We start from the raw sequence: 20,011 nt of genomic DNA, 5'->3' as shown, positions 1-20,011 counted from the left end.
AAGAAAACCAAGAGGCGAGTACAGAAAGCATTAAAAAATATTTCATGAGTTATTTCACAAAATGTAGTGGTGGGGAAAAAATAGATGTGGAGAAAATGCAGTAGTACTCTAAACTGAGACAGATTTATCACAGTTTTACACCATGACTTCTCTATTGGAGAGATGTTTAAAGCACTTACATGGTAATCAGAGTCTGAAATGTAAACATAATCTTAAAATACTAACTGCTAAATAACTGCATGTATGTGCTAATTCTTTTATTTATTTGTTTTTTTATTGAAGTATAGTTGATTTACAATGTTAGTTTCAGGTGTACAGCAAAGTGATTCAGACATATATATGTGTATATGTATACATATATATTATTTTCCATTATAGGTTATTACAAGATATTAAGTATAGTTCCCTATGCTATACAGTAGGTCCTTGTTGTTTATTTTATATATACTAGTGTGTATCTGTTAATCCCAAACTCTTAATTTATCCCTCCCCCCTTTCCCCTTTGGTAACCATAAGTTTGTTTTCTATGTCTTTGAGCCTGTTTCTGTTTTGTAAATAAGTTCATTTGTATCATTTTTTTAGATTCCACATATAAGTGATATCATATGATATTTGTCTTTCTCGGTCTGGCTTACTTCACTTAGTATAATATTCTCTAGGTCCATCCGTCTTGCTGCAAATGGCATTATTTCATTTTTTTTAATGACTGAGTAATATTTGTACTAATTCTCATACGTATTTTAGAACTTCCTCATCCTGGGACTCATGATCTTGTCTTTAATGGTAACATTTCTGACAAGGCCACATCTATTTATTCAACAAGTATCTACTGAATGCCTACCATGTGTCAGATACTGTCCTAGGTGTTGAAAATATCCTGGTGAATAAGAATTACAAAATCACTGTCCTCACAGAGTTTATGGTCTGGTGGGAAAACAGACATTAAGCACATAGTTACCCCCTAAAATGAAATGATTTCAATGATAAGTGCTATGAAGAAAAAGTTTAGGGTCCATGAGATTATTATATAATGGGCAGGGGGCGGTTTCAGGGAAGGCTTTCCTGAAGTGTTGGCACTTAATCTGGAACGTGAAAGATGAGCAGATTTTGTCAGGGTGGGCAGGGGTCAGATCATGCAGGGTCTTGTAGGCCAAACTAAGGATTTCTAACTTTAGTCTAAAAACAAGGGGGAGAATCTGGAAGGATGTAAGCATACATGTCTTATAACTGTAGCTGTATTCTAAAAAAGATTACTGGAATAGTAGCCATGTTAGATGTTGAAACAATTTTGTAGTGATTAAAACAGTACTCCCAGATGAATTAAATGGCAACTCAATGGACAGAAGAGAGAGTTCATCAGAAGACTCACTATATATAGGAAATTTGTATATGGTAAATATGTCATTTCAAATAGCTGGAGGAAAAATGGATTACTTGTTAACATGTTTTGATATTACAGTATCCCTCTAGAGGAAAAATAAAGTTGGATCCATACTTCAGAAATTTAAAAATACAAAAAGACCCAGAAGAAATCATGGCAGGAGTATAAAAAATAATATTGTGGGTGCAGAATGTCTTTTCTGAGTAGTAGATTTCAAAATCCAGACATCATAAGAATAATGGTGGTTTGGCTTAGGCCCTGGAGAGATGGCAGTGGGTGGCTTCAAAGCATATTTTGGAGGTGGAATCGACAAGAGCAGGTGATGGGTGGGTGAAAGAGGGAAAGAGTAGAAAAATGTCAAGGATGATCTAAGGACTTCCAAATCTGTAGTTTGAGGAACCCAGTGGGTAGTAGTGCTGCCTACTGAAATGGGGAAGAATGGAGGAGAGGAAGTTGCTGGGATAATAAAAAAAAATTCAGCTCTGGATTAAAACAGTTTGTGCTTCAAAGGACACCAATATAAAAGAAAAAGGCAGCACAGAGGAAAACTATTTGCAAATCTGATAAGGGGTTTGTATCCATAATATATAAAGAAATCTTAAAACTCAATAATAAAAAGACAACCGGATTAAAAAAATGGGCAAAGGGTTTAAATAGACGTTACTCCAAAGAAGATATAAGAATGGCCAGTAAGCACGTGAAAAGATACTCAACATCATTAGTTATTAAGAAAATGCAAGTAAAACCCACATGAGATACTACTTTACACCTAATAGGATGGCCATAATAAAAAAGATAAATAATAACATGTGTCAGTGAAGGTGTAGAGAAATTGAAACCCTTATACATTGCTGGTAGAAATGTAAAATGATGCAGCAACTTTGACAAATAGTTTGGCAGTTTGTCAATACGTTAAACATAGGGTTACCATGTGACTCCACACTTCTGTAACTGAAAGTGGGGTCTGGCTGCTCGCCACTCAAAAGCCAATATTGGTGGAAAGGAAAGTTTGCTTTATTTTGGATGCCAGCAACTTGTGGGGGGAGGGTGGACTTCTGTCCAAAGGCTGACTCCCGCCATGACAATCAGGGGGCAAGAGCTTTTATAGACAGAAGGAGGGGGCTACATGCAGAAACAGCACTGTCAGCTCTGACAGTCACCTTGAAACTGGTCATGTGGTGGTATGACCAGCATCATCTTGATTGCTTTAAGTACAATTAATCTTCAGTTCTAGGGCTGGTTTGTTCCCAGTTCCTTGAGGCCAGTTCTTGGAATTGTGGTAGCTTAAGTCATGGCTACAGTCTGGTCATCATGTAGTTAACTTCTTCCACCTGGTGGGGGTCTCAGCATCTACAAGACAGCTCATAGGATATGGCTCAGAATATTATCTACAGTGCTTGAGGAGGAGCTAAAGGTCCTTGACTATGCTTAATGACTAAACTATTATTATTTAGTCTTGTTGAGCTGTTTTCCTTTGTTTCTGCATTTTGTCACTTCTCTGATCAAACTTATTCTTTGGCTAAAGTTTTTGCACAGACAAAAGGCAGGCAGAGGACACAGCTGGGAAGGACCATAGGGTCCTGCTCCATTTCACTTCCACTCCTAGGTGTTTACTCAAGAGAAGTGAAAACATATGATCACAAAAAGCCTTATGCACGAATGTCCATAGCAGCATTATTTGTAATAACCAAAAAAGTGGAAACAACCCAAATGTCTATCAATTAGTGAATGGTAAACAAAATGTGAAATATTCGTGCAATAGAATATTTGGCAATAAAAGGGAATGAAATACAAGCTACAACAGGGATAATCCTCAAAAACACATGAAGTGAAAGAAGTCAGTCACAAAGACCCACATGTTGTACACCATATACACAAAATGTCCAGAATAGGCAAGAAACAGGAGGTAGATTAGTGGTTGCCTAGGGCTGGGTTAGGGAGAAACAATGGGCAGAATGGGGAGTGACTGCTAATAGTTACAGGGTTTCATTTTGGGGGTCAGGAGGAAGATGTTCTAAAGTTAGATTATAGGAATGATTGCACAATTCTGTAAAAAAAAAAATATATATATAAATCCATTGATTTGTGTATTTCAAACAGGTGAACTTTATAGTATGTAAATAATATCTCTATAAATCTCTTAAAAAATTCAACTTGGGATATATTAACTTTCCTAAGCCTGTGAATCCTCTTAAAGGACTCTGCTCTGGTGTACTTGGGTGAAGGGCATCTGAACAGGTCCTGGGAGATGTCAGAAAGCTTCAGAGTTTAGGGATTGGGTAGAAGACCTGGATGGGGAACAGACTGCTGTCAGGGAATCTCGTTTTCTTCGCCCAGGCTCAGGGAGCTCGGCCACGCCCCTCCCTCGTTTCCTAGCAACCAGCTCCGGACCCGCGCTCCTCCTCAGGCCGTCACTTCCGCTCCGCGACAGGAAGTAGGGTCAGAGCCGGCAGCTTTCCCGGGAGTTCAGCGTTCGCAACGTCTGCAGCCGCTGGAGTAGCGGAGTTTCCCTGTACCTCGCTGTCTGCCTGTCTCCCGAGTTCCACCTCCCGCGGGTGAGGAGGTCCTCAAGGAGTTAGAGGGTCTCGAGGGTCCAGGCCCGCGCGAGAGGAAGGCGAGGGCCGGGAACGCGTGGCAGGCGGGGCGGAGGAGGGGGCTGGCGGGGCGACTCCCTGGGGTCTGGGATCACCTCAGCGTGGCTCGGTGTCTGCTGCGGCCCCGAGAGCTTCCCGCCTCTCCCCCGCCGACCGCCGGGGTCCGGGAGACTGGGACTCCTCTGCGAACCTCCTGCAGGATTCCCTTCTCCCTTCTTTAAAGGAGGACCCCTCGTAGAGAAGACTCGCCGGACTGCTGACTCCCTTCCCCGCCCAGACCCTGAAGTGACCTGCCATGACCTCCGTGTGAGTGAGCGATCGGCTTGTGACACTTCCCAGAGTCCCCCAGGGTAAATGTTTGCACGTGTGCACGGCCGTGTGTACGTGTGTTTTCATTTCCTGCAAAATCTGAGCTAGGAGGACCCTGGGCTGTGTTTGGCAAGTCGGTATTTTGGTTTACTTTTCTTTAGCATCTCTACCAGGGGTTCTTCCTTGTCGTTATGGCAAACCAAAAGACTCTGTGCCTTCTGTTAGCTGAGTGGGAAGGCACACTGGAATTAGGCTGGGTGGGCTCAGGATATGCTGATTGTTTGGATTTTTTTAGCCCGACCTGTTTGTATCAGGCGATTCTTAGTTAGATTTAAGTTTTTTATGTGTTTGGGTTTTCTATCAAGACTAAAGGTTCTTCTTGGACAAAGACTGTGTCATATAGTACTTTTGTAACTTATAGCCCCAGCATAATACTGAACACATTAGTAAAGGCTCATTAAGTTTTAAATTTAAATATCATAAAATACACATTCTGACATTTTCAACTTAATAGAGATGGGGCCTATTTACATATAAGTCAGCTCCTGGAAAGGACAATGTAAAATAACAAGATCTTTTAAGATAAATATGTCTGAAATTTAGAAGCTGCCCAGAAGGATAAGTACAGTGCTCTCGGTGGAAGAGAAATATGGTATATCTATCTTATAGGAAGAGGCCACACAAATAATGGTGTTTCATTGCTTGTTTCTTTTCTTTCTCTCTTTCCTTCCTTTTTTTTTTTTAATAGGTGTTGTATCCTAACTTACTGAGGTGCTTGCTGCCATTATGGGAAACCAGCTCGCCGGCATTGCTCCCTCCCAGATCCTTTCTGTGGAGAGTTATTTCTCAGACATCCATGACTTTGAATATGATAAGAGTCTGGGGAGTACTCGGTTCTTTAAAGTTGCTCGAGCGAAACACCGAGAAGGCCTGGTGGTTGTGAAGGTCTTTGCAATTCAGGATCCCACGTTGCCTCTAACCAGCTACAAACAAGAGCTTGAGGAACTGAAAATCAGGCTTCATTCTGCACAGAACTGCCTGCCATTCCAGAAAGCAGCAGAAAAAGCATCTGAGAAGGCAGCCATGCTCTTCAGGCAGTATGTGCGAGACAACCTCTATGATCGCATCAGCACCCGTCCGTTCTTAAATAACATTGAGAAGCGCTGGATCGCTTTCCAGATCCTCACAGCCGTGGACCAAGCACACAAATCTGGAGTCCGTCATGGGGACATCAAGACTGAGAATGTGATGGTCACCAGTTGGAATTGGGTCCTTCTAACTGATTTTGCCAGTTTTAAACCCACTTATCTTCCAGAGGACAACCCGGCAGATTTCAACTATTTTTTTGACACTTCACGAAGGAGAACTTGTTATATTGCTCCTGAACGTTTTGTTGATGGTGGATTGTTTGCCACTGAGTTAGAATATATGAGAGATCCTTCAACTCCACTTGTAGACTTAAATAGCAATCAGAGAACAAGAGGAGAGTTGAAGCGAGCAATGGATATCTTTTCAGCAGGTACGTGGGTTGGTCAACTTTGCTAGGGTGGGAGTGTGCATTTATTTTAACTCTTGAACATAGAAAATTAATTTTTTTGGTAAATCCTCCTGCACTTTTCAGATAGTTGCAGTATTCTTTCACTGGACGTGTTTCAGTACCTAGAAAATCCAAAGAGTGGTCTACTCATTCAGATGTTTAAGGAATATTTGAATTCTCTCTTCTGTATATGTCAGGCACTGTCTTAAGTGCTAGAGACATAGATGGGTAATCATGTTTCTCTTTTCAGGGTGCTTACACCTTAATGGGGAGATAGATATGATATTGAAAAAAGACATTTCAGTGCACTGTGGTTTGCTGTGGTGGTGATAAGCTTAGGCTGCTGTTACAGGAACGTATGGATACTTAAATGAATCTCTGTGGTGGTGATGGGTAGAGTGGCAGGATCAGGAAAGGCATCTCTATTGGAAGGAAGGTATTTAAACTGAGACCTGAAAGGTGATTGGGAGCTAGCTATGGGAAGGGTAGTTTGTTTCAGGCAGAGGGTGTTGCTTATATGAAGACTTGAAGACCAGAGCATGATGCATTGATTTATTAGGGGACTTTAAGTACTTTAGTACATCTCATCTGGAACGTAGGGTGTGAGGTAAGCAAGGCCCAGATCAGAAGGGGTCTGGTATGCCCATGCTAGTCTATAGGGACATTATCAGATATGTGTTTTAGACAAAACACTGACTGTAGCAGGAGATAGGAAAACCAGTTAGTAGTCAGCTGCCACAATTCAGGTAAGACATGGTGCTGACTGGTTTCAAGTTGTGACAGTTGGAGAAGGAGTGGAGAAAAGTAATGCTTAAGAGATAATTAGTGGGTAGAATTGTTAGGATTTGATTGGAGGATCAAGAACACTCCTGTTCCCCCGGCTTGGGAAACCAGGGGGATGGTGATACCAGTCACTGAGCTAGGAGACACACGAGGAGGAACAGATAGGGGGTGGGAAGATGCTGAGGTCTGTATTAGATGTTGAGTTGAAGGTGTCAGGGGATATGCAGGGGAAGATGTGTGACAGGCAGTTGTTACAAAGGTTTGGTACATAGAGATGTGGGGTGGAGATGGAGATTTGGTAGTTATCAGGAAATGGGTAGTAGTTACTGTAGCCAAGGGTATGCGTTTCTAGTTGGGGAGTTTGTGGAGAAACTGGTGTGTTAGTTTCTGCTTTCCACCCTCCCTATCCCACCCCTCTAGGTGGTCACAAACCAGCTGATCTCCCTGTGCTATGCGGCTGCTTCCCACTAGCTATCTATTTTACGTGTGGTAGTGTATATATGTCCAGAAGTGATTCTTAAATGTTTTTGGCTCCCCTTAAAGACTTTGATGAAACCAGGGACCTCCTTCTTTGGAAAAAAGTACCATACATTCATATACATTACATACACAGACCACATGAAGCTTGGTCATGGATTGTAGGCTATCTATGAACTTCTGGAGGAGAAGTGGGCTGAGGATGGTATCCTGAGGAATACCATATGAATTCTAGCATCACTGCCATTTTTTGTAAATTTTTTGTAAATTTTGCAAAGGTTGGCTTTAATCTTTTTCTCACCTGTAGGTTTTCTACAAAGAAAACATAAATTGAGTTGTATTTTAGATTATTTAGGAAAAGTGATATAATTAATGAAGAAATGTATTTCATCTAGGGGAACAAATGAGCTTTGTTAAACAGGATTGTACCTCTCTCTGTTGGTCTGTTCAGCTCACTAGTCTATATCCCAAGGGAGGGTATTTTTGATGAGGTGGGGTAGCTTCCACACTGTAAATATAACAAGATTAGAAATGTAATCCATCAGTCCCAACCTGATCAGTGAATTTATCTAAATTTATCTTGAACTATTTTTACCTTTTAAACTTACTGTTATGTAAATAGGACTCCTCCAGCTTAGAAATGTGATCACTTTCTAGCTTCAGCGGATCATTTGTAGCTTTTTTTAAAAATAAAATTGAGGTATAATTGACATATAACATTAGTTTCAGGTGTACAACATAATGATTTGATATTTGTATGTGTTGGGAAATGATCACCACAAGTGTAGTTAACATCTGTCACCATATGTAGTTACAAATTTTTTTTTTCTTGTGGGTGAGAACTTTTGAAATCTACCCTCTTAGTAACTATAGTCACCTTGCTCTGCATTCCATCTCCATGACTTATTTATTTTATAACTGGAAGTTTGTTATAGTTTTAAAATTTCAGGGATTGATGAAGAGTTTATATTTATCCTTTCTGTGTGCATTATAGTCATTATAGTTTTGTGACGTTCAACAGAATTCTTACTTAGCATTTGTTTTTCCAGAGTAAAGAGCTCTACATTGTTTTGGCTGAAGATTTCATTTCTTTCATTTCTTTGAAAGAGGTGGGTGGGATCTCTTCACCTCCCACTGCTCCTAAGATTTGATTTGGGCTCTTTGGGTTTGAATGTTAGGCTCTCTGCGTTTGACTGTTACTTTTCCCCATCCTAAGGCCTATCCATGGTTCCTGGCTGCTAGTTTGGGAGAAGTGTATATATTCCCTGTCTCTGGTCATATATATGGGCAGAGCTTTGTTTGCTGGAGATCTTTCATTCATTCACTTGACAAGTATTTGAGTGCCTATTATGTGTAAGGCACTGTTGTGTAGGTGTTGGGAACGCACCTGTGAACAATACTGATAGAGTTTCTGCACTCATGGAGCTTGCATTCTAAGTGTGGGCAGGGAGAGAGAATAAAAAGGTAAATAAGTTAGAAAGTTAATTTTGATTAGTGATAAGTGCTGTGATGAAGTGCTATGATTTCTAAGTGGATGAGGGCTGGTAGATAAAATGAAGGCCTCCCCTGAAGGTGACATTGATATGAGATCTGAATGATAAAGAAGGACTCAGTGATGATAAAGGCAACTTGAACAAATTGTTCTATAGAGAAATACCAACCCATAACACCTCTTCCAGAATACCATTTTAAAAGTTGCAAGAAAGGGGACTTCCCCGGCGGTCCAGTGGTTAAGACTCTGAGCTTCCACTGCAGGGAGCATGGGTTCCATCCCTGGTCAGGGAAATAAGATCCCGTGTGGTGCGTGATGCATCCAAAAAATTAAAAAAGTTGCAAGAAAAAAAATCCTGTATTTACCTCTGTATTAGTTTACTAGGGATGACATGACAAAATACTCCAGACTGGGTAGCTTAAACAAAAATTTATTTTCCCTCAGTTCTGGAAAGTTCCCTCAGAGCCTGGAAGTCCAAGATCAAGGTGCCAACAGGGTTGATTTCTCTTGAGCCCTCGCTCCTTGAGTTCCAGGTGGCCACTTTTCCCCTGGTGTTCCTTCCTCTTATAAGGACACCAGTCATAATGGATTAGGGCCCCACCTTTATGACCTCATTTAACCTTAATTACCTCCTTAAAAGCTCTGTCTCCAAATAGTCACATTCTAAGATGTTAGGGCTTCAACATAGGAATTTAGGGGGGTGGTGAGGGATGTAGTTCAGTCTGTAAACAATCTCCATTTAGTTGTAAATAAATGTTCTTTATTTTTACAGTATTTGGAAATAATTTCAAACTTAAAAACTTGCAAAAATAAAAATAGTACATAGATCCTACATAAATCCTTTACCCAAATTCACCTGTTGTTAATGTCTTGTTCCAATTGCTTTATCACTTATACCTTTTCTCTGCACTCTGTACCCCACACTCCCCACCCCTCCATGGCCCTTTGCCCCAAATACTTTAGTGTTTCCTAAGACCCCAGTATTCTCTTACATAAAGCTTATGTAACTGTATGTTGCAGTTACCAACTGCAGTGAATTTAACATTGATAGAATTATTTACACTTTTTATTCTAATTTTGTATTTGACCCAGTAACGTCCTTTATAGCATTTTTCCTCCTCCAGGACACGACCCAGTCTAGGGTCAGGTATTGCATTTAGTTGTCATGTCTCTTTAGCTTCCTTTAATCTGGAACATTTTCACAGTCTTTCTTTGTCATTATGACATTGACATTTTTTGAAGAATACCTCTCCCCTTAAATTTTTAAAAATTATTTTTATACTCTTTATTTAAAATAATAGACTCATAGTAAGTTGCAAAAATAATGAAGAACCCTTCACGCAGCTACCCCCAGTGACATCTTATATGACTAGTACCATATCAGAATCAGGAGTTGACACTGGTGCATTACTGTTAACTAGACTTACACCTTATTTAGTTTTCACCAGCTTTTACCTGCACTGTGTGTACGTGCTCGGCCTCACCTCTTTCTTTTTCAATAGAATGGTCCTCATTTTGTATGTATCCTGTTTCCTTGTGATTAGATTCAGGTTATTCATTTTAAGTAGGAATACTGTGTAGGTGAAGATGTCTTCACAGTATCGTATCTGGAGGCAAATGGTGTCTGTTGGTGATGTTAATTTTGATCACATGGTCAAGTTCTTGCCCAATTTCTCCCCTCTGTAGTTACTTTTTGTTTTTTTAATCCCTTGCAACTAATAAGCAACCTGTGGGAAGAAACTTTAAGACCATGCAAATATCCTGCCAGTCATCACAGTTTCCTCTTTGATTTGGTGTCTGTTGATCATTCTTGCCTGATCCAATCTTTACTATGATGGTTGCAAAATGATGATCTTCCAACTCCAGCACTACCTCCACATTTACCAGTAGGCCCTCAGCATTCTTGTGTGCTCAAGTGTCCTGTCTTTCCCCTCATTTATTTATTATTATTGGTATGGACTCTTTAATTCCTGTATGCAGTTTGCTAATATTTTTTGGAGGATTTTTATCTATATTAATCAGGGCTTGGTCTGTAGTTTGCTTTACTTGTGATGTCTTTGTCTGGTTTGCTACTAGGGTAATACTGGCCTCATAAATGACTTGGGAAGTGTTCCTCCTCTTCTGTTTTTGGAATTTGTCAAGGATTGGTGTTAATTATTTTAATGTTTGACAGAATTCACCTGTTAAGCCATGTTGGCTTAGGTTTTTCTTTGTGCAAAGTTTTTCATTACTAACTCAGTCTCTTTAAAAGGTCTATTCAGATTTTCTTTCTTTTTAAGTCACCTTTAGTAATCTTTATCTTTCTAGGAATCTTTCCATTTCATATAGTTTATCTGTTTTTGGCATACATTTGTTTAAAGTATTCCCTTATAATTCTTTTCATTTCTGTGAGGTTGGTAGTAATGTCCCCTTTTTCATACCTTATTTTCATAGTTTCAGTCATCTCTCTTCTTAGAAAAGCTTGTCAATTCTGTTGAGCTTTTCAAAGCACCAACTTTTGGTTTTGTTGATGTTCTCTATTGTATTTTATTCTCTATTTCATAAATTTTCACCCCAATATCTATTGTTCCTTTCTTTTTGCTTTGGTTTTAGTTTGCTTCTTAAGGTTATTGTTGGTTTTTTTAAAAAATTAATTTATTTTATGTATTTATTTTTGGCTGCGTTGGGTCTTCGTTGCTGCGCACGGGCTTTCTCTAATTGTGGCGACCAGGGGCTACTCTTTGTTGTGGTGCGCGGGCTTCTCATTGTGGTGGCTTCTCTTGTTGTGGAGCACGGGCTCTAGGCGTGTGGGCTTTAGTAGTTGCAGCACACGGTCTCTAGTTGTGGCTTGTGGGCTCTAGAGCACAGGCTCAGTAGTTGTGGCGCACAGGCTTAGTTGCTCTGTGGCATGTGGGATCTTCCCAGGCCAGGGTTCGAACCTGTGTCCCCTGCATTGGCAGGCAGATTCTCAACCACTGCGCCACCAGGGAAACCCTAAGTTATTGTTTTGAGCTCTTATAAAATAGGTGTTTATAGTTATACATTTTCTCTAAATGCTGCTTTAGTTGCATCACATACATTTTTGTATGTTGCTTTTGTTTTCATTCATCTCAAAGTATTTTCTAATTTTCCTTTGATCATTGGTTGTTTGAGTGTGTTGTTTAATTTCTACATATTTGTTAATTTTTCAGATTTTCTTCTGTGACTGATTTTTTTCATACCATTGTGGTTTGAAGGATGTAATTTGTATGATTTCAGTCCTTTTAAATTCATTGAAGCTTGTTTTATGGTCTAGCATATGGTTTCATCTGGAGAGTGTTCCACATGTACTTGAGAAGAGTTTTGTATTCTGTTGTAAGATGGCGTGTTCCTTTGATGTCTGTTAGATCTGGTTTATAGTATTGTTCAGTTCTTCTATTTCCTTCTTGCTTAAGGTGTTCTTAATAGCTATTTTAGTTTTTTATTCTAAAACTTGACACTGTATGGATAGAAATTAAGAAATTTATTGAGTGTTTATTATGTATCAGGAGCTGTCTTAGTTGCTGGAGTTTTTTCAGTGAACAAAATAGACAAAAATCCTTTATGGAGTCTGCATTCTAGTGGGTATATGGACAATAAAGAAATAAATACATACAATATATAATGTGGCATTTGGTGATGTGGGGAAAAACAGCAGGGAAAGGGGAAGGGGAATGTGTTAGATAACGAGTGTGGGGTAGTTGTAGTGGGGGTGCTTGGAATTTTAAACTGGGCAGTCAAGAAATGCCTTACTGCTAAGATGACATTTGATTCAAGGTCTAAAGGAAGTTTAGGTGTAAGCCATGAGGGTGCGTGGGGGTATAGTATTCCAGGCAGAGGGACCAACACATGCAAAGGCTGTGACTAAGGTTGTTTAAGGATCTCCTTAAGATTTTTAAAATGCATGTCATATACTGATCAGTGAAACTGCTTTGTCTTTTTGGGAATGTAGTTGCTTTATTTATTCCTTGTTTGAAGATTATGTAAGTGCAAAATGAAAGGTATCTCTCTTTCCTTCTCTAATCTTACAGCCACACTTCTTAGCACTTCTCATTTTATAAGTGTGTCTGTTCACTGGTTTACTTTATTTCTTTCTTCCTAGAATTAAAGCTTCATGAGGGCAGAGTTTTTATCTGTTTTATGCACTGAGTCTAGTGTGTGTTAAACACCTGATAACTTTTTGTTTAATGATGAATAAATTGAGTTGTCAGATGTTACTTCTCAGTAGTTTCTTATAAACTTAATATCTATAAATTCATATTTTAAAGGAATACTTTCTTATGGCTTTTAATCTATCTTTATATCTCTGAATGTATGTGTGTATATAACATGTGTAATTGTTTTCATTTATAGAACCGGGAAGTAATTTTATTTGATTTAATTTTTTTTAAGAAGGAGAAAAATTAAATAGGCCTTTTTTGACTTCATACTTTTAGAAACTGATGATTAGGCAATAGACATTTTTCCTGTCTTGCTGGACTGTAGTTGTATGTTGCATTAAACATTTTAATTCGGTTTACTTTGAGTTTTGCATCTTGAGTTTTAGGAATTCTCTGAATTCTTGATCTGTGTTAATATCTTGCATTTCATTTTTAATGGAATTAAATCTGCTATTTTCCAGGTTGCGTGATAGCTGAGCTTTTTACGGAAGGTGTGCCACTGTTTGATCTCTCTCAACTTTTGGCTTATAGAAATGGACAGTTTTTCCCTGAACAGGTGCTGAATAAAATTGAAGATTGCAGTATCAGAGAATTGGTAACTATGCTACAAATATTTCTCACTTTTGCATTAGTCAGTTCTCTGGAATGTTCTGAATTTGGGACAAGCAGTAAAACCCCATGAACTCATATACCAGCCTATTGTTTTTACTTTGTTAGGCAGAAGTGTGCAATTTTTTTCCCCTTAGGCACAGAGCTCATTTGACTTTATATTACACACATACACACACACACACACGCACGCACGCATCTTTCCATTATAATATTTAGCTCTGCTTTGGACAGATTTGGAAGGAAGTAAGGAGGTGCTTGGGGGTTAGAGATTGTCCAGGGTAGAGCTTGCTAGTAAGAAATGAAGAGGATAAATATCTAAAATGAGGAGACAGGAAACAGCGACTTGAATGTAATACAGCAGTATAGGGGCATTTCATATAAAAGCAACTAGCTTTGTGTACCTCCCTTGACCCTGAGGGCAGGTCTGGAAGGGGAGCTGTAGAATCACACATTAGTTTAGCAGAACAGATGTGAGGAATTCTTAGGGAGGTCACGTAGCCGTATATCCACAGTACTGTTTGAGGGGATCTTTTCTAAGTCAATCAATACAGTAAGTGATGCATATGATGATGACTCTGAGCCACGGAAAGGTTATGTATATTTAAAATATTCTTTAGTAAGGTAGGGAAACATGCATTTTGATTTCTCTTACGAATGGCAAATATTAAGAAATAAGATGCTCCAGAGGAAGCCAGTTTAGTTCACGTTCCGTGAACAGTACACTGGATTAGGAGTTGGCATACCTGGCTGTTCTAGGTGTGGCACTCATTATCATGTTGTGTAGGCTAAGTAACTTTATGAATTTGGGCCTACCTTTTCTTAACTGTGAAAGGAGTGAATTTGACTAATTTTTAAGGGTAATCCTCTTTATGTGTCTGGCCCATCTGGAGTATGTTAATACATGATTTCTTGTTGCTTCATAGGATGGTAGTAGAGTCACATATTACTCAGTAGTCAGGTTCTGAAAGTAGTTTGAAAGATAAAGATTAGAAAGAGTCAGAATTACCTCAAATGTCCTTTAAATCATGTGTTAAGTTGCAGTTGTAGCTTTCATTTGATTTAATTTTCTGTTCTCAAATCTATTTTTTACTCTCTTTCTTGCCTTGGTATAGGTAACTCAGATGATTCACCGGGAACCAGATAAACGTTTAGAGGCAGAAGATTACTTAAAGCAGCAGCGTGGCAATGCCTTTCCTGAAATATTTTACACTTTCCTTCAGCCCTACATGGCCCAGTTTGCCAAGGAAACATTTCTTTCTGCAGATGAGCGTATTCTGGTTATAAGGAAGGATTTGGGCAACATTATCCACAATCTCTGTGGACATGATCTGCCAGAGAAAGCAGAAGGAGAGCCTAAGGAAAATGGGCTGGTTATCTTGGTGTCAGTTATAACATCCTGCCTACAGACCCTTAAATATTGTGATTCCAAGCTTGCTGCTCTGGAACTTATTCTCCATTTGGCCCCAAGACTAAGTGTAGAAATTCTTTTGGATCGTATTACTCCATATCTTTTGCATTTCAGCAGTGACTCCGTTCCTAGAGTGAGGGCTGAAGCCTTGAGGACGTTGACCAAAGTTCTTGCTCTTGTCAAAGAGGTTCCTCGCAATGATGTTAACATCTACCCGGAATATATTCTGCCAGGCATAGCCCACTTAGCCCAGGATGATGCTACTATTGTTAGACTAGCCTATGCTGGTAAGAGCTTATTGTCCAAGTAATAACCACTCATATTTTTGAAGTTAGTGACTATAATACCTCTTGTTTCTCTGACATCTTTGGGAATTCCAAGAGTGAACTTTGGTCCTTGAACCATTTGTGTACATTTTAATAATATTCATAGCCGATCTGTTCCTGGAACTCAAGCTTTGTGTGTATCCTTATTTTTGAGGTTATCAGAATTATTAAGTGAAAAATATATAATACCAGAATCTTATGATTTTACTGGGAGTATTATTATTTTTAGTCCAAAGCTTGGGAAGCAGAGCGGCAGTATTTTTGTTTTTATGTTTTGTTTTTTTAAATTTTATTTATTTATTTATGACTGTGTTGGGTCTTTGTTTCCGTGCGAGGGCTTTCTCCAGTTGCGGCAAGTGGGGGCCACTCTTCATCGCGGTGCACGGGCCTCTCACTATCGTGGCCTCTCTTGTTGCGGAGCACAGGCTCCAGACGCGCAGTCTCAGTAGTTGTGGCTCATGGGGCCTAGTTGCTCCGTGGCATGTGGTATCTTCCCAGACCAGGGCTTGAACCCGTGTCCCTGCTGTGGCAGGCAGATTCTCAACCACTGTGCCACCAGGGAAGCCCTGGGAGTATTATATTTAATTTGGAGTAAGACTAATGTTCACAAGTATGTGCTTCAGGTCTAGTGTCTTTAGGCCTTTGTAAAGTTTCTCTGAACAAATACGTTTGTTTGAATATCAGTAGTAGGATATAACAGTCTATTGCTGTTGAAAAAGTTAATTTTGCTGGGTAAATTGGTGTTGAAAGGACCTAGCCCGTTTGTTAAGTTACTGAATTTTAAGGTCCTTTCAGTTACTATGATGCTTAAGAAGTGTGGCTTTTTGGTGATGAGGTGAGTGTGTTATATAACAAACTTACCTGTTTTATTTGTAATTCTCATAAAATAAGTGATACAGATTCATATTTTTAGCTCCCCAAATTAATTTTGAATGCTTATTTCTGCATGGAAAATGTCATTGAAACATTTACATAATTTCATCATTTATTTTTAAAATGTAATCTGATGGAAATCAGGAATTCTGAAGTCTTTGTAAGTAGTACATAACGTGTGGTGATGATATTGTCTCTTTCTTTGAAAGATACTTGCTTATTAGTTCATTATTTTATGATTTACTTGTCATTATTTTAACAGAATATGAAAAGTGGTCTTTGGACTCTGTCTTTATGGCTAGGCACATCCACAAAGTGATTGGTGGTTGTTGGCTTTTTAAAAAATATGTATTTTTAAAAATATTTATCCATCTGCCTATTTATTTATGGTTTCTGATTTCCATAGCTTTATAGGCTTAGAAAATTCAGGATTTCTGAATTTTAGGCTTAGAAAATTTTAGGCTTAGAAAATTCAGGATTTCTTTAAGACATATCCAAGTTTATCATTTGGAACAAAGCATGTTTACAATTCACTTGATAAAGAGAAATACAGTTGACCCTTGAACAACGTGGAGGTTAAGGACGCTGACCCCCCACACAGTTGAAAATCCCCATATAATTTATAGTTAGCCCTCTATCCATGGTTCCACATCTGTGGATTCAACCAACCATGGATTGTGTTATACTGTAGTATGTACTCTTGAAAAAAAATTCGAGTGTTGTTCAAGGATCAACTGTAATTGAACTGGATAAAATTAAATGAAAGAAAAGCTTATGATTTTTAAAAAACAAGCTGTATGTTTAGACTATTATGACCTACTTTTGGCCCAGTGTATCTTGGTCTTTTCTCAATTGTGGTAAGTAGGTAAGGTTCTGATGTGTAGGTACCATATTAACATACTTATATTCAATTTCTAGCAGTCACAGCATAAAAACAATAGCTACTGTTTATTGAAAAATCTGTTTTGTACATACTGCTCAGGATTGCAAGGGTTAGTTGCAAAAGATATAGAGATTCTAAAATAGGTTCTAGATTCTAAGATTTTAAGATCTGTGTATCTCTTGAAACTGACACTTGGAACAACCTTGAGCAGTAGATGTTATAGTGCCTTCATTTCCCAGCTGAGGAATTGGGGATGGGAGAGGCTAAGGGACACGACCAAAGTGTATCTGGACTAGTTCTTTCTCAGTTCTCAGAGCTGCTGGTCTAGACCTTGATTTTGAAGCAACCTGCTTTTATTTTACCCAAGTGTGCTGGGTCTTAGTGGTAAGAGTCCATGGTAACCCAGGGTCAGTGCCAGGACCTTGCAGTGCCCTATGCCACCCAGCCATGTTGAACCATGGCTTAGTGCATGATAAAGCTGCCTTTTTAGATAGAATCTAAAGTCTCTTTGAACTTGTATGGTTAAGTGTAATTAAACCACACATGTCAGTAATTACAAAAGTTTAAAAATCAATTAAAAATTTCTTTTATAGCATTGTTTTTAAACTCAGAGATGCTGGTCTAGATTTGTTTCTTGTGTAAAGTGAACTGACAAGTGTGTTGTAGTTTATGAACTTAAATGGGGAGATAAACATAGATCTGCTCAGACTTGAGAGGTGCCCCGGAAAGTAAGAGATTTTTCCTAATAAAGATATTTTCACTAAAGTGGGGATATTCATCTAGAACCATCAGGGGATGGTGTAGAATTCTCCCATCTTTAGGGTGAGCAGGCATTGCAGGGTATTAATAACTTGCTTATTTAGAGGTAAATGTTTGTTCTACTCAGAACAGTGTTGAACCTGGCAGCAGTGGGGCATGGGACTCCAGGATGAAGGGAATCACTGTATTCAGTAGACTCAAAAATGTCAGTTATTGTGGGATGCATCTCAATTTCGGAGATGTTAAAAAGTGAAGAAAAAGTGAGTCTTAGAATCAATAAAATAAGGTAGTTTATGTTCAGTGCTACTCACAGCTGAGAAGGAAAAGAGTGCAGTCTTTGCGGGTATAGTCGTATATTAGGAAACATGGAAGTGGGAGGAGAAGAAGGATAGAGGCACAGGAATAAATAAAAATGGAAGGAAGAGGAAAGTATAAGCAAAGAGCAGATATAGCTAACAGCAAGTGTGATAGCAGAACTTAGAAGTAGATACTTTCACAGTGGTGAGGAGTATAAATAGTCTTAATAGATGATCAGAGAGAAAGGAGAAGATACAGACCACTGCAGGAGTGTGACAAACAGTCTGGCGCTTTGGTTCACTAAGAACCTCAGAGTATCACTTGTAAAGCAGTCCAATAAGGGTTGATGCACTTTGGTAATGGTTGTTTGAGGTGGATGTGACTCAGTTATGTATGAGGAAACTGAGACTCAGATTGGTTAAGCAGCCAGCTAGTAAGTGCCAAGGTCAAGGTTTAAAAAAAAAAAAATTAATTAATTTTTGGCTGCGTTGGGTCTTTGTTGCTGCGCGCGGGCTTTCTCTAGTTGCGGCGAGTGGGGACTACTCTTCGTTGCGGTACACGGGCTTCTTATTGTGGTGGCTTCTCTTGTTGCGGAGCACGGCCTCTAGGCGCACGGGCTTCAGTAGTTGTGGCACGCGGGCTCAGTGGCTGTGGCTCGAGGGCTCTAGAGCAGGCTCAGTGGTTGTGGCACATGGGCTTAGTTGCTCCGCGGCATATGGGATCTTCCCAGACCAGGGCTCGAACCCGTGTCCCCCTGCATTGGCAGGAGGATTCTTAACCACTGCGACACCAGGGAAGCCCCCAGGGTCAAGGTTTGAGCCAGGGTCTGTGTGATTCCAAAGGCCAGCTTGATCTGTGATTTTAATGTGAAAATGTGTTTCTCTGTTAGCCTACTGCATATCTCTTACCTGATAAACTGTTTAAAAGGTAGGTCTTTGTGGAAGTATTCAGGTTTTTTGCCTCAGATGTTTTGAGTGCTATATTTTGGGCTATTTGGTATTTTTTCCCAGTTTTATTGAGATATAATAGACATACATCACTGTATAATTTTAAGGTATAGAGCATAATGGTTTGACTTAAATATATTGTGCAATGATTACTGCAGTGAGTTTAGTTAGCGTCCATCATCTTATGTAGATATAATAAAAAGAAAAAAAAATGTTTTTCCTTGTGATGAGAACTCTTAGAATTTACTCCAATAACTTTCATATATACCATACAGCAACTTTAACTATAGTTATCATGTTGTACATTTCTGTATTTTTAAAAGAAGCTTATGATTTATTATTAAAACAGGTAGTTTGGGTATAGTTGTCGGTTATGAGATTAGTTACTAAAAGTCTGATTAGGTTAAGTGCTAAGTTGAAAAGTCCTGCTTTTCTTTAGTCTTAATTATTATTTATATGTATTAAGACTTAGGGAAGAAAAATTATAAGTATTACACACATTTATGATTATAATTATTATGAATTTTCTTCCTTTTATAGAAAACATAGCTCTGCTGGCAGAAACAGCTTTGAGATTCCTGGAATTAGTACAGTTGAAAAATCTCAGTATGGAAAATGACCCAAATAGTGAAGAAATAGATGAAGTTACACATCCCAGTGGAAATTATGACACAGGTTGTATGATTTTCTGTTATTTAGAATGAATTGCTGATGTGAACTTGCAACAAACTCTCACTTACAATTTTAATGTAAAATGAAAGAATACCAGATTTATAGAGGGAAGGATTCTGCTGTCTGACTGTTCTCTTTTATACATTGTTATCTAGCCAGAAAATGACCAACTTGTCACCACAGATTCTAAGCTCAGTAGTTTTTCAGCCAGAATTGGTTTGTGTCAACAGCAAAGCTAGCTGAATTATATAATTCTCACAGAATAAAAGGAGAAAACATTGGAAACACCATAGCCAAAGAATCTAAACCTTTTCTCCTTATGTGAGTATATTTTGAGTGTCCTCAGTCATAAACTGTGTTTCTTTCATACTACCTATGATTTATGTATGAGAACCCACACCTTTTACTGTAAAGGAACAATGTGATGGTAAATTCTGTGAGGTCAGAGTCCCTGCCTCAAGTTTCTCTACATCCACACAGCTTTTAACAGGCTTTTAATGAATG

At 38.9% G+C, this 20,011-nt stretch overlaps 1 protein-coding gene across 6 annotated transcripts in view; it reads left to right on the top strand.

Moving 5' to 3' along the window:
• Window positions 1-3,802: 3,802 nt before the first annotated feature.
• PIK3R4 (phosphoinositide-3-kinase regulatory subunit 4) overlaps window positions 3,803-20,011 on the top strand; it is a 74,055-nt gene continuing 57,846 nt past the window's right edge. For 2 of the 6 annotated variants that reach the window (XM_032630512.1, XM_032630514.1), the window contains exons 1-6: window positions 3,804-3,936; window positions 4,199-4,325; window positions 5,033-5,803; window positions 13,192-13,325; window positions 14,455-15,037; window positions 19,376-19,510. In XM_032630512.1, the coding sequence (XP_032486403.1) occupies window positions 5,071-5,803; window positions 13,192-13,325; window positions 14,455-15,037; window positions 19,376-19,510 (1,585 nt within the window). In that variant the 5' untranslated portion in view covers window positions 3,804-3,936; window positions 4,199-4,325; window positions 5,033-5,070. Of the gene's footprint in view, window positions 4,326-5,032; window positions 5,804-13,191; window positions 13,326-14,454; window positions 15,038-19,375; window positions 19,511-20,011 lie in introns of all 6 variants that reach the window. The other 4 variants (XM_032630509.1, XM_032630510.1, XM_032630513.1 and 1 more) reach the window with 4 other exon arrangements.

This window comes from Phocoena sinus, chromosome 4, assembly GCF_008692025.1.
Source record: "Phocoena sinus isolate mPhoSin1 chromosome 4, mPhoSin1.pri, whole genome shotgun sequence".
NCBI lineage: Eukaryota > Metazoa > Chordata > Mammalia > Artiodactyla > Phocoenidae > Phocoena > Phocoena sinus.
The sequence above is the reverse complement of the archived record's forward strand: the minus strand, read 5'-3'. Positions and strand labels throughout refer to the sequence as shown.